The sequence below is a fragment of the Heptranchias perlo genome, chromosome 17 (assembly GCF_035084215.1).
Source record: "Heptranchias perlo isolate sHepPer1 chromosome 17, sHepPer1.hap1, whole genome shotgun sequence".
NCBI classification, from domain to species: Eukaryota; Metazoa; Chordata; class Chondrichthyes; order Hexanchiformes; family Hexanchidae; genus Heptranchias; species Heptranchias perlo.
The window spans coordinates 25439779-25453361 of NC_090341.1; the positions used below are offsets into that span (position 1 = coordinate 25439779).

At 41.3% G+C, this 13583-nt stretch overlaps 1 protein-coding gene across 4 annotated transcripts in view; it reads right to left on the reverse strand.

Moving 5' to 3' along the window:
• Nucleotides 1–13583, reverse strand: part of LOC137334185 (ERC protein 2) — a 631578-nt gene that overhangs the window by 124582 nt on the left and 493413 nt on the right. For 3 of the 4 annotated variants that reach the window (XM_067998749.1, XM_067998748.1, XM_067998750.1), the window contains one exon: nt 3766–3894. The exons of the other annotated variant lie outside the window; for it this stretch is intronic. In XM_067998749.1, the coding sequence (XP_067854850.1) occupies nt 3766–3894 (129 nt within the window). The remainder of the gene's footprint in view (nt 1–3765; nt 3895–13583) is intronic. 4 annotated transcript variants of the gene reach the window in all.

Consider the following 13583-nt stretch of genomic DNA (forward strand, 5'->3'; position numbering starts at 1 on the left):
CAAGTGGTGTGAGACTACTTATGAAAAGGGTCTCACACATATTGGCTCAGTGCACTTGGGAATCAGACTGGAAAATGACTCTTGACTTCACACTGCAATTTTTTCATTTAAGCACATCTGGAAGCACCTCACATCACTGCAAAAATGAAGGCATAATGGCAGCCTAAAATATTCCAGTTCTATTTGTTACCTGAACGCAAAGCACAGCGGCAATATCATTATAAAAACCTTACAGTCTATGTGTATTTGTGAACTGTTGAATTCTGTTTCCATGTTTCTCAGAATATCTTTCTTCAATGAAGCTGCACTCATCCACAAAGGGACAGAGACATTGTATAACTGTTACCTTAACATCACTCAAGTCAAACATTTTAAAGTGTGCTTCTTTTGAATTAAAAGTCATTTTAAAAAAAAATAACAACCTGCATTTATACAACACCTTTAATGTAGAAAAACACCCCAAAGCACTTCACGGAGGTGAAATCAGAAAAAAAGTCAACAATGGTAGTGCATGAGAAAAGTGGACACTGGTATGTTACTTAACTAATAATCCAGAGGCTTGGAATAATAATCCAGAGAACGTGAGTTCAAATACCACCATGGTAATGTGACAATTTGAATTCAGTTTTTTTTAAAAAAAAGCTGGGAGCAGTAAAAATGGATGTCAGATCGTCATAAAAACCAAACTGGTTCACTAATGTTCTTTATAAAAGAAACTAGCCGTAATTATCCTGTTTGGCCTATATGTAACTCCAGTCGCACACCAAGGTGGGTGGGCTCTTAACTGCCCTCTAAAATGGCCTGGCAAGCCACTTACAGTTGTATCAAAGCACTGGCACCTTCGCCACGCATACTGCAGCGGTTCAAGAAGGCGGCCCACCACCAACTTCTTACGGTAAATAGGGATGGGCAATAAATGCAAGCTGTGCCAGCAATACTCCCATCCTGAGAATAAAAGGAGATAATAGTAGGTGCAACCAAAAGCTTAATCAAACAGGTGGGTTTTAAGGAGGAGGGGGATGTGGACGAGTTTAGGGAGGGAATTCCACAGCATGAAGCTTAGGTAGCTTAAAGCACAGCTGGCAATGGTGGGATGAATGTAGGGGGAAATGCATAAGAGGCCAGGATCAGAGGAACGTAGAGATCTTTGGGGGTTGTAGGGTTGGAGAAGGTTACAGAGATAGGGAGGAGAGAGACAATGAAGAGAATTTTAAATTGGAGTTATTACGGGGAACAGGAGCCAACGCAGGTCGGCAAGGACAAGCGTGATAGTTGAGCAGGACTTGGAAGCAGAATTTTGATGAGCTGTGTAGAGGGTGGAAGGTGGGAGGCTGGCTAGGAGAGCACTGGAATAATTGAGTCTGAAGTTGACAAAGATATGGATAAGAGTTTCAGCATAGGCTGAGGCAGGGGTGGAGGCGGACGATATTATGGAGGTGGAACAGGTGATTGTTGTGATGAAGAGAATATGTCAAATAGATCACCGAAATTGGTTCAGCCTGAGAGAGTGTTCGTGGAGCGGATGGGTTTGGTGGCAAGGGTATGTGTTAATTGTATCCATGTGATTTATATCAATTAGTGTTAATTGTATTCAGGCGGTGCATATCAATTAGGGACTCTTTTGTATCCATTTATATGAGAGCTTATCTAGGGTGTAGAGGTTGTGATGTTGATCTCTGTGAATAAAGGCTTGGAAGCAACTGAAGACCAGGCTCTAGTATTCTATCCTTCACCACCTGGCTATCCAATTCATAACAGGGTATGGAGTTTATGGCGGAAGCCGAAGACAATGGCTTCAGTATTGCCAAAGTTTAACTAGAGGAAACTGATGCTCAACCAAGACTGGATGTCGAACAAGTCGGACAACACAGAGGCAGTGAATGGGTCGAGAAAGGTGTTGGAGAAGTAGAGTTAGGTGTTGTCAGTGTACAGGTGGAAGCTGACCCATGTCTGTGGATGATGTCGCCAAAGAGCAATATGTATGGGGAGGTGGGGGGGGGATGATGTGCAAGGATGAATTACTGGGGACTCCAGAGGTAACGGTGCAGGGCATGGAAAGAGAAGCCATTGCTAGAGATACTCTGGCTACAACTGAATAGGTAAGAGTGGAACCAAGCTAGGACAGACCTGCTGAGCTGGACAATAGAGAAGAGCCATTGGAAGAGCTTGGTATGGTCGACTGTGTCAAAGGCTGCACTGAGGTCAAGGAGAATGAAGAAGGAAAATGCACCATGGTCAGGGTCACAGATGACGTTGTTTCGGGCCATTTCTTTACTGTGGCATGAATGGAAACCTGATTGGACAGATTCAAACATGGGGTTGTGTGAAAGATGGGCAGAGATTTGGGAGATAACATCATGTTCAAAGAGTTCATAGAGAAGAGGGAAATAAACTCCAAACTATATTTTCTTGTAAGCCAGGGCAGCAGTTCAAGATGATACAGGTTCAGGGTTTTGGAGAGCAAATTTAGGACAGATGTAAGGAAGTATTTCTTTACAGCTGGAATGGGTTGTTAGGAAGGGTGGTTGAAACCAGGAAACTGGGTTCATTTGGGAAACAGCTGGATGCTGTAATGAAAAGACTGTAGAGTTGGTATTCTCGAAGGATGAGATCATATAGACTTGAAGGGCCTTCTTCATCTGAGCCTATCTTGTGACCTTATGAACCCTTTACAAATATCTCACTTGATTCAAATCATACAGTAATATATCGACAAAACTGTTGCAGTTGTCAACTAGCATATATCTTACTGTCCACTAAAAATACTGCAAAAGTGCCCCTTGGTTAAACTCTTGTTCAAGGGGCATTCACTAAAAACATAACTTCAGCTCTGAATAGCACCAGAACTACTAAAGTTATAAAATCAAGTCTTAATAAAAGTGTAGATTTTTGTCTTCACTGCCTGGGCAGTGAAGAAGATAATTTATACCCAAGTCTTTAGTCACAGGTGACCATGCCTACAAGGCAAGTTAAGTTCAGATAACAGAGGAAGACAAAGACAAGGAATTTCCACAATGTAATGGAAAACATGTCAGAATTGGAAATATGTCTTTAAATAACAAATCACTGAAGTTTATCATCAATAAAACTGGAATATTTGAAGAACCAGATTTCTTTTTACAGAAAGATTTGTGTAAACCTGGCATCTGTTATGCACCCGTTTAGCTATAAAAATATTAATTGAAGCATCATGATAAGGAAAATATTATTAATCCTTTGCGAACCAAATTTCATATTAGAATAGATGGCCACAGTCCTATCATGTAACATGTACACAAATTACATTCTGGTTTGCTAGGATTAGAGAACAGTCCTTCAGTTAGGCTGTTCCATAGTAAACTGGAAACATTTAACCTCATTCAGTTTAATGCAAATATGTCCAAAAGTGTAAAGATTGGTTTGCATTTTGCTCTGAACAATATTAATACAATGACATGTTAAAATGTGAACATAAGTATATTACACTGCATGCACACACAACTATACACCATCATTCACATAGGTTAGCTTACCCCTTCCTTAAACTTAGCACTATTCAGATGCCAGGCAAGTATAGATAGCAAGCGCTTTCAGTTCTTGTAATAAATTTGACTTGTCGACTGAACTGGAAAGCAATTATGATAAAGGTTGAGCTTGTGTGATCAGTGGCTGGCAGTACCTTTTCTAATTTGTCATGGATGCGAAATGGAATTTATCAAGTGGTTGCTTTAAAATGACCCAACAGAAGTGCAAGGCTGTTTAAAGGCAAGATTACTTTTGACTCACCTGATCAGGAGAAGGTCTATGGTTACTGTGCTGTGATCTTGCCGGTGAACGATGGTGATGGTGATGGTGATGATGGTGGTGATGATCGTCATCATAATTATCTGCCATGAGTTTCATCCGATTTTGTGTCTAAGGAAAGAAAAGTAATAAATTATAAAAATGGTCTAATCTTTCAAAAACTTGTTATGGGATAAAAGCTAAAATGCCTTTGATATTGAAACTGATCCAAAGCAGAGCCAATAAACTAAAACAAAAGAAGGAATGAAAACAACTGCATGCTGGAATTCAGCTCTAATTTGGACGTTCATTCTGTAAAAGCACCGCTGAAGAGAGAGAAGGAAAACAGTCCATTAACAGCCAAGGCTTCTCCTCCAAATTATGGCAAAGCAACTGATCTTCAGGTAGTCATGCAAAAATTAACAATGTTTTAAAAAAAACATATATACTTGAAGAAAAGCAACATCTCATTCAAAATGGCAAAAGCTTTCATTTAATCACATTCAAAAGCAAATCCTAGAGGAATTAGATCATCCTGCTTTGGCAAGTAGAAGTTAACCTGGTTAATGAAAATTAATCCTAGAAAATATTAGCAAGAAAATAATACGGCATAGTTTATTCATTCAGAAAGCTACAATATACAACAATAGCTTCTACCATCAGCCTGGGGTGTGTATCCAGGGCATCAATCATTTGTATGCTTTCCTCCATCTGGAAACAGGGTACAGCATTAGCACTAGATTCAATGCTGTCTAGCATCAGAAACAATATGTACAGTGTCTCTTACAGCATTTATTCCTCCCAATTTTTATTTCATCCTGTAAGGTCAGGTTATCATTATATAATATCTGAATCTTACAATAACTTTCTATTCTAATGCCAGTAGTGTATTTTTATTCAGGGAACTTGCTTTCAGATATTGGACCTGTAGTCAAGGTTTACTTGAAAGCATCTTTAAAGATCAAAGACAGCTTGGTCATGTGCTAAAATACTGGAAAGCTCACCTACCATTTTCAAATAATTAATAAAAACAGAAAATGCTGTAAACACTCATCAGGTCAGGCAGCATCTGTGAAGAAAGGAAGATATGGCTAACATTTCAGTTCTATGGCCCTTCATCAGAGGGTCTGACAAAAGGTCATAGACCTGAAACATTAACCCTCTCTCCACAGATGCTGCCAGACCTGCTGAGAGTTTCCAGCATTTTCTGTTTTTATTTCAGATCTCCAGACATGGCTGAGTTTATTATGATGGACGCAAATCTGATAATGCATGATTAGACTAGTCCTGTGTCAAGTATGCCTGCATTTATGGCCCACAGACTTAAGGGATCATAGGTGAGGCAAGGGCTTTGAAAGCAAAGCTGAGGAAGCAAACGAGCAGGTGGATAGTGGTAGAGGTGTTGTGATGGTTGGAAGACCAGAGGAGAGGGATTTGGGAGTTAGAGAGTTAATGAGAAACCCGGACACCGTTTTTTAATCTCATGATAATGAAAGTAGTGGAGTTGGAGGAAAGCGGAAATCGTGGGTGGTAAGGGAAATGAGGAGTGGTCAGAGGTAATCTCATCAGTGATTGAGGGAGTGAAGATGAAGAGGTTGAGAGAGATGACGTGGCTGAAAATGTGTTCGGGCCCAACCCTGACCAAGATCCTCTCCACCTCAACCAAAATGTGGAAGTGCCATCAAAAAATGATGATAGACGATGTGATGCAGAAACTCTGAAGCAGTGGAACTGCCAGCATTTGACTGAAATGAACATAGAAAGCTCTCTAACTCTGCTGGACCTGAAAAATTCAAATTGATCTTGGCTATCCATGTGCAATTCTACTGATATTGACTAGTAAATATATAAATGAACAAACGACAGACAAGAAATAAAATCTCTTCCAGTGGAGGAAATATTGTAGCAAGCTACAAGAAACAACATTTAACAGCAATCCTCATAGGAATCAAGTACCACTTAACAGCCAGAATCCAGACACACCTCAGAGGATAGCACAGGTACAGGAGGGGGAGGGTGTGACTGGTAGAAAGCAGGGTAGTGGGAACAGAGGTGAGATAGAGGAGGAGGAGGTCCCTCAGACACTAGTCCTGTCCAACAGTACAATGCGCTTGAAACCTGTGAGGATAAGGAAAAAGTTTGTGGGAAGGACAGCCAGAATGCTGACCAAGGCACCCTGGAGCAGGAGGGTGTCCAAGCGGAGGAGATGCATAATAGAAAGGTGGTACTTATATGAGATTCGATAATAAGAAGGATAGATACGATTCTTTGCAGTTAGGATCGAGAGTCCCGAAGGGCGTGTTGCCTGCCTGGTGCCAGGGTAAGGGACATCTTGAAACGGTCGGAAAAGAATCTGGAAAAGGAGGGGGAGAGTCCAGTTGCTGTGATCCATGTCAGAACCAATGACATAAGAAAGGATAGAGAGGTGGTCCTGCTAAGGGAGTATCAGGAGTTAGGAACTAAATTGCAAAGCAGGACCTCCAGGGTAGTAATCTCAGGGTTATTACCTGAGCCATGTGTGAATTGGCATAGGGACAAACAGATCAGGAAAGGAAACATGAGGCTGAAGGATAAGTGTGGGAGAGAGGGGTTCCTTTTCATGGGACACTGGCACTAGTACTGGGACAGGAAGGAGCTGTACCTTTGAGATGGGCTGCACCTGAACCAGGCTGGGACCAAGGTCATAAGAACATAAGAAATAGGAGCAGGAGTAGGCCATATGGCCCCTTGACCCTGCTCTGTCATTCAATAAGATCATGGCTGATCTTCCACCTCAACTCCACTTTCCCACTCTATCCCCATATTCCTTGGTTCTCTTAGTGTCCAAAAATCTATCTATCTCAGCCTTGAATATACTCAATGAGTGAGCATCCACAGCCCTCTGGGGTCGAGAATTCCAAAGATTCACAACCCTCGAGTGAAGAAATGTTTCATCATCTTGGTCCTAAATGGCCGACCCCTTATCTTGAGACTATGACTCCTAGTTCTAGACTCTCCAGCCAGGGTACATCTACCCTGTCAAGCCCTGTAAGAATTTTATACATTTCAATGAGATCACCTCTCATTCTTCTGAACTCCAGAGAATATAAGCCCATTCGACTCAATCTCTCCTCACAGGACAACACTCTCACCCAGGAATTAATCCAGAGAACCTTCGCTGCACCCCCTCTATGGCAAGTATATCCTTCCTTAGGTAAGGAGACCAAAAGTGTACACAGTACTCCAGGTTGGGTCTCATCAGAGCCCTGTATAATTGCAGCAAGGTCTTCTTACTTTTATACTCCAACCCCCTTGTAATAAAAACTAACATACCATTTGCCTACCTAATTGCAGAAAGGAACGGATAAATAGGGTGGTTAATAAGACTTTAAACCAATAAAGGGTGGGGGGGGAGAAAGAGAGGGTTCAGGCAAAAATATCAGTAAAAATGATAAACAAGAGTAAGAAAAAGGGACCAGAGTAAAGTCCAGGCCAGTGTTGCAGAAACCATTAACACTCCAGGTCTGGGAAACAATAAAATACCTGAAATAAACACAGCGGGAGTGATAAATAAGAAAAATGATAAGGTAAAAAGTGTAAAAGTAAAAAAGGACAACTACTAAAGACGATTTAAACTGCCAGTACAGCAATGTACACAGCGTCCAAAATAAAAACGGGGGAACTGGAGGCAATAATCCAAAGCGAGGAACCAGATGTAGTAGGAATAACAAACATGGCTGCATAAAGAACAGGACTAGCAACTAAATATTGCAGGTTATAACTTAATCAGAAAGGGTAGTGAAGGAAGAAGGGGGTGGAGTAGCTGTACTAATTAGAGATAACATAATGGCAGTAGAAAAAAGGGACATAACTAACAGAAGGATAGAAACAGAATCCATTTGGATTGAAATAAAAGATAAGAAGGCATCAATCATGCTAATAGGGGTATACTACAGACCACTTAATAGTGGAAAGGAGGTAGAGGAAGAAATATGTAAGCAAATATGTGAATTGAGTAAAGGGCATAGAATAATAATCATGGGAGATTTTAACTATCCCCAAATAAACTGGCAAGAGGTAGGTAAAGAGAATGGAGTTTTTACAATGTGTGCTGGATTCCTTTCTTAGCCAGTATGTAAAAAGCCCAACAAGAGAGGAAGCACTGCTGGGAAATGAATCAGAACAGATCAGAGAAGTAAGCATAGGGGAACATATAGGCAATAGCGATCACAACACAATAAGGTTTAAGATAAAGATTGAGAAGGACATAAGTAAGACAAAGACAAAAATAATAAATAGGATAAAAGCTGATTTTGAGGGGATGAGAATGGAACTAGGAAAAATAAACTCAAAAAATTTACTGACAAAGAAATAGAACAGCAGTAGGAAACATTTAAAATGGTGATTGAGTGTCCAGGAGAAACATATCCCACTAAAAAGCAAGAACAAACTAGCCAGTAGTGACACACCATGGATGAATAAAGAAATAAGGGCAAAATTGAAATTAAAGAAAAAGGCATACACTAAGTACATAGACAACAAAGGAGAGGATGACAAAAGGGAATACAAAGAGGTTAGGAAAGAAGTCAAAAAAACAATTCGGAAGGCAAAAAGAAACTACAAAATTAAATTATCAAGGATTATCAAAAAAATAGTAAAGTATTCGACAGACACAAAAATAACAAAAGAAAAATCAGGATAGGAATAGGGCCACTAAGGGACACACATGATAAACTCATAGACAATGACAGCGAAATGGCAGAAAGATTAAATAATTACTTTGCTCAGTATTTACCAGGGAGACTAATATGGTGGGCATGACCTTAGATGAAGAGATCAAAAAAGACAAACGATTTGGACTCGGGAATCGGAAGTAAAATTTCAAAATTTGCGGACGACACCAGATTGGGGGGTATAGTTAATACTGAGGAAGACGACGACAAAATACAAGACGGCATTAATAAACTTGCAGAATGGGTGTGTAATTGGCAAATGTATTTCAATATAGATAAGTGAGAGTACATTTTGGTAGGAATAATAAGGAAGCCACATACTCCTTGGAAACTAAGAGCCTAAACAAGGTAGCATTGGGATTTAGGGATACAGATACACAAATCACTAAAAGTTGCGACGCAGGTTAATAAGACAATAAAAAAAGCAAACCAAGCATTGGGGTTCATTTCTAGAGGGATAAAATTGAAAAGCAAAGAAGTTATGCTAAACTTGTACGGAACCTTGGTTAGATCACACTTGGAAAAACGTGAACAGTTTTGGTCTCCACACTATAAAAAGGATATAGAAGCACTGGAGAAGGTGCAAAAACGATTTACTAGGATGATACCAGAAATGAGAGATTATACTCATCAGGAAAGATTGAATAGGCTGGGGCTTTTTCTCTAGAAAAAAGACTGAAGGGTGACCCGATAGAGGTCTTTAAGTATATGGAAGGGTTTGATAGGGTAGACATAGGGAAGATGTTTCCACTTGCGGTGGAGACCAGAACTAGGGGCCATAAATATAAAATAGTCACTAATAAATCCAATAGGGAATTCAGGAGAAACTTCTTCACCCAGGGTGGTAAGAATGTGGAACTTGCTTCCACAAGGAATAGTTGAGTCAACTAGCATAGATATATTTAAGGGGAAGTTAGATAAACACATCAGGGAGAAGGGAATAGAAGGATATGTTGATAGGGTTAGATGAAAAAAGGTGAGAGGAGGCTCAAACACGCAGAAACACCAACATAGACCTGTTGGACCTCTTGCCGAATGGTGTTTCTATGCCGTACATTCTTTGTAGCAGCCAATTTGCTGCATGCCTGAATTTCCCCAATTAATTTTCCCCATTTTAATGGGACTAAATTCCTGCCAACAGCAGGTAGCTCCTCTTTCTCTCCAGTTCCATGGATGGATCACCTAAGCAAGCTGTCTGGTCGACTGTGTGGCTTTTAGAAAGCAAATAGACCGTACATGACAGATTTCTCAATTTGCTTCAGAGGCAATTAATCCTTATTCAATGTTTTCTGTGATCAGTTAACAACACAATGTCAACTACTGATGATAGAATCTCCTAATAGAAATAGCTACTTCACAAACTAAATCTGGTCTTAACAATTGACAGAACTTAAAAGAAAATAGTCATTTACCAGTTAATATTATGTAAAGAGTACTAGAACTAAATAAATTGGGACATAATATTAGAAATTTGGAACCGGTCATCTGATTGGGTGGCTAAATGCCCTTTAAATGATACATTACAATAATTGTCCAAACTACATGGGACAATAATGGGCACCCAGGAGGGATCACAAGGTACCAACTTCTCATTTCCAAGTAGAGAGATGGGGACCGTTATGCTTTCACCATCACATCAAGATCAAAAGAGCAAATTTAACAAAGACAGCTTCCTGAAATAACATCAAATCAAAATATATTACTTGCACAGCAAGACTGCATGAGAATGGAGCTCGTGTGTTCTCAAGCAGCTTCAAAGATGCAGTTGAAGCTGACACAGTGATGCAGGAAACTGGAACACCAGATCACGTGTTACAGAAATGCACCTGTAAATTCAGCAATTTCTCACTGTTTTCCTACAAAGGGGCCAATCATGTTAGAGGGGTTTAAAAAGATGTTTGGTAGTGGAGAAAAGATGGCAGAATTTATATTTGCATTCCAGGTTGATGCTGGAGTCGTGAACAGTTTTGGCAGAGGTGCGCAGGGCTCGATAGTGCTTGATATGGTCTAGCCAGATCTGGCTATGAATGGCCAAACCAGATGTTCGCAAGAAATGTTCCCTTTGTCTGTGCCTTTTGGACTTGAAGCAAAGATGGGGGCTGTAGCAGGGGTATGACCAGGGTGGGAGAGAGTTAGTGTATTAATGGGGAGGTGATCATCAAAAAACGAGATGAGGAAGTGATTGAGCAGATTGACAGATTCCTAAGTATTGTGGCCAACGGAGGGGCAAAGGCTAAACAGTTGGGAGTTAGAAAATGCAGTTGTAAGTGGCTTGAGGGAGAGTTTTTCCAGGGGTGGATGCAGAAAGAAGTGGGGTTGGATAGGGGATGTGAGTGGTGAAAGATACAAGGAAGTAAATCAGAGATGGTCTTGCCTGTGATTGAGATGATGGAAATAGAGGCTACGTGAGATGGCAAGGTCGAGGGGGTGGCCGTGAATATGGGTAGGAGAGTTTATATTGAGCGGGTGGTTAAGGGAGTACAGGAGGGCAATGAACTCAGATAAGGGAGGGCAGGGAAATTGTGAACACAATTCAGATCATCAAGGATGAGGAGTTGACCAGTACAGAGGCTAAGGGAAGTAAGGAATAAGAATATCTTGATGAGAAACTTGGGATGGGGCTTAGGTGGGTGGTAGAGAATGAGGATTTTAAGGAGAGGCAAGTGGGATGGAACAAGGTGAGGTGTTAAGGGAGAGAAGATGCCAAAGGAGCAGGGGAAAAAGACCAAGGTGAGATCTGGTGATAATGGCCACACCACCACTACAGCGGTTTGGGCAGGGCACATGGTGGAAAGTAGGGAGGGTAGGCTTCAGTTAGAGGAAAAGTCATTACCCATAAGCCACGTTTCTGTTAAGGCCATGATGTCAATGCAATCATCCACAATAAGGTTGTGGATGGCCAGGGCCTTCTTCGCAAGCAAACGGACATTCTGGAGGGAAATACGAGAGGGGTGGCGATTGTTGATCTCATAGCAGAGTCCAAGGTGTCAGTGGTGGGAAGGGTGAGTGCTCTGGGCGGGATGAATGGTGACAAGGGTGGGGCAGTTGCTACTCATAAGGAGGTGACAAGTGCCTTGATGAACCCTTAGCAGGATGCTGAGAGGGGCACAGAATGTAGCCGTGGGCTTATCCAAGAGGGATTTAAGTCTGGGATCACACAGAGTGTACGAAGGCAGAGGAACAGCAAAGGGTTGGGGTGAGAGAGAAATGAAAGTTGCATGACTAGGTGACAGGAAGGGGAGAAAACGGGAGAGAAGGACCCAAGAGGGGTAAAGAGAAGAGGGAAAAAAGGGGAGATAGAAGTAATGGGCTCGGGTCTGAAGTTGCAGCCAAAATGCACACACGAATAGACACAGAAGAAATTCAAGCTACATAGCCATGGCAAAGATTACGATAGATATGTCCTGGCTGTAAACAGAAGATAGAGAGGAAACAGTAAGAGAGAGTAAAATGTGAAAGTCTGAGGTTCTGTGCTGGGATGAAGTTGACTTGTAGACAGGGTGCAGTCAGCTTGGAGCATCGACAAACTAATGTCTAGATTCAGAAATAGTTCTGGAAGGTGAGTGAGTCCAGGAGCTGATTGAGCGGCAGAATATCAGTGCTGGAGGTTTTACATTGGAAAACGGAGAGTCGAGGAAGTGTGGAGAATCAACCATGAGCCAGCACAGGTTGATCCAGGCGTCCAGCGGAGTGAGTAGCGGCTTTGGTGATTAGCAATGCACACAAACGGATACAGGATACCAGCAGAGGAATGAATGGAGTCGACGGCTATGGGAAGCAAGTGGCAAAGCAAAGGCAGCTTGGCAGCAATGGAGCAGAATTCAGAGCAGGTTGGGAGCTAGCAGGAACAGATCAGAGCTAGCTCAATGTAGAGTGAAACATTTTCAACAGGAAGGTCTCCACTGAGGTACTCTACAAGAAAGCAAGAGTAAAAATCCTTATGTCGATGAACTGTTCTAGGATTCATCACTTTCCTAACTCTTAAACCACAAGTCAGCTTGCAGTTGATTGCTGCAAGCAAATCCATATGGTTCTATGCAAAAGTGCACTTCACTAGTCAGAGTCAAGGGGAACCAATTTTAGTGAATTTATTTACGAAGAAATAGCAGTACAGTACTACAAACAATAGACACAAGATAAAAACATTAGCAGCATGTTGTGTCCAGTGTAGGTGTGTGGGCCTTGGGATGTTTTACTACATTAAAGACACTATATAAATGCAAGTTGTTGTTGTTACCATCACATCTATGTTTACAATCTGGGTTCTGATTGGGTGGCTAGTCTTTAGTGATTTTTTTCCTTGTTCTTTATCAGGTTAGCATGGGATATGAAAATGTTTCACCAGAACTGTTTGGGTGTTTTTCAGGATTCCTGCAACGTTTTATAAAATCTCCACCTTGCCTCTCAAGGGAAGCACAAGGCAAGTAATGTCACACATTTTAAACCAGTGAGAAAAACTGCAGAAAGCAGGAAAACAAAAAAGAAACATTCCACATCAAATTGGCAAAGCCAGATTTTATTGCCAAGGCAGTTCTAACTGGCATTCCCATGAGTTGTTACATTCTTCACCCACAGCAGAGCTGTGCTCAACAAGGTGCAAAAAATCTTGCTTGCCTGTGAAACAGCAAAGGAAATCAGTGCTAATCTTATCTTTGTAACTGAAATTCTGCTAATCGTTATAAACAAGGTCAAACATACACGCACAAATAGGAAATGGATTTGGAAAGTAAGATTTGATCTGTATAGCCGAATGGTCATTGCGAGCGGTGAACATTAAAACTGAATTTCACTGAAATGGAATTTTGTCTCGCCTCTGGATAATGTGCAAAGAGGCATCATCAGGGACTGGGACATCAAAACCAGGAATGCACCGTAATGACTGAGTAGATGGCTGATGCTGCTGGAACTTCACAGGACAGCATCACCACCAATTCTATGAATCCTAGTGAGATTGCAGAAAGCATGTAGCGCACTGCCAGGTGAAGATTCTCGATAAACTTTTGATCTCTTGGAATGTGGCGTAGTAGAAAAACTGGAAATTGAAGCCAACTACACTAGGCTGAATGCAAACTGTATGGTGCTAAGCTTGTTCTGATTAGGGTGCACCTA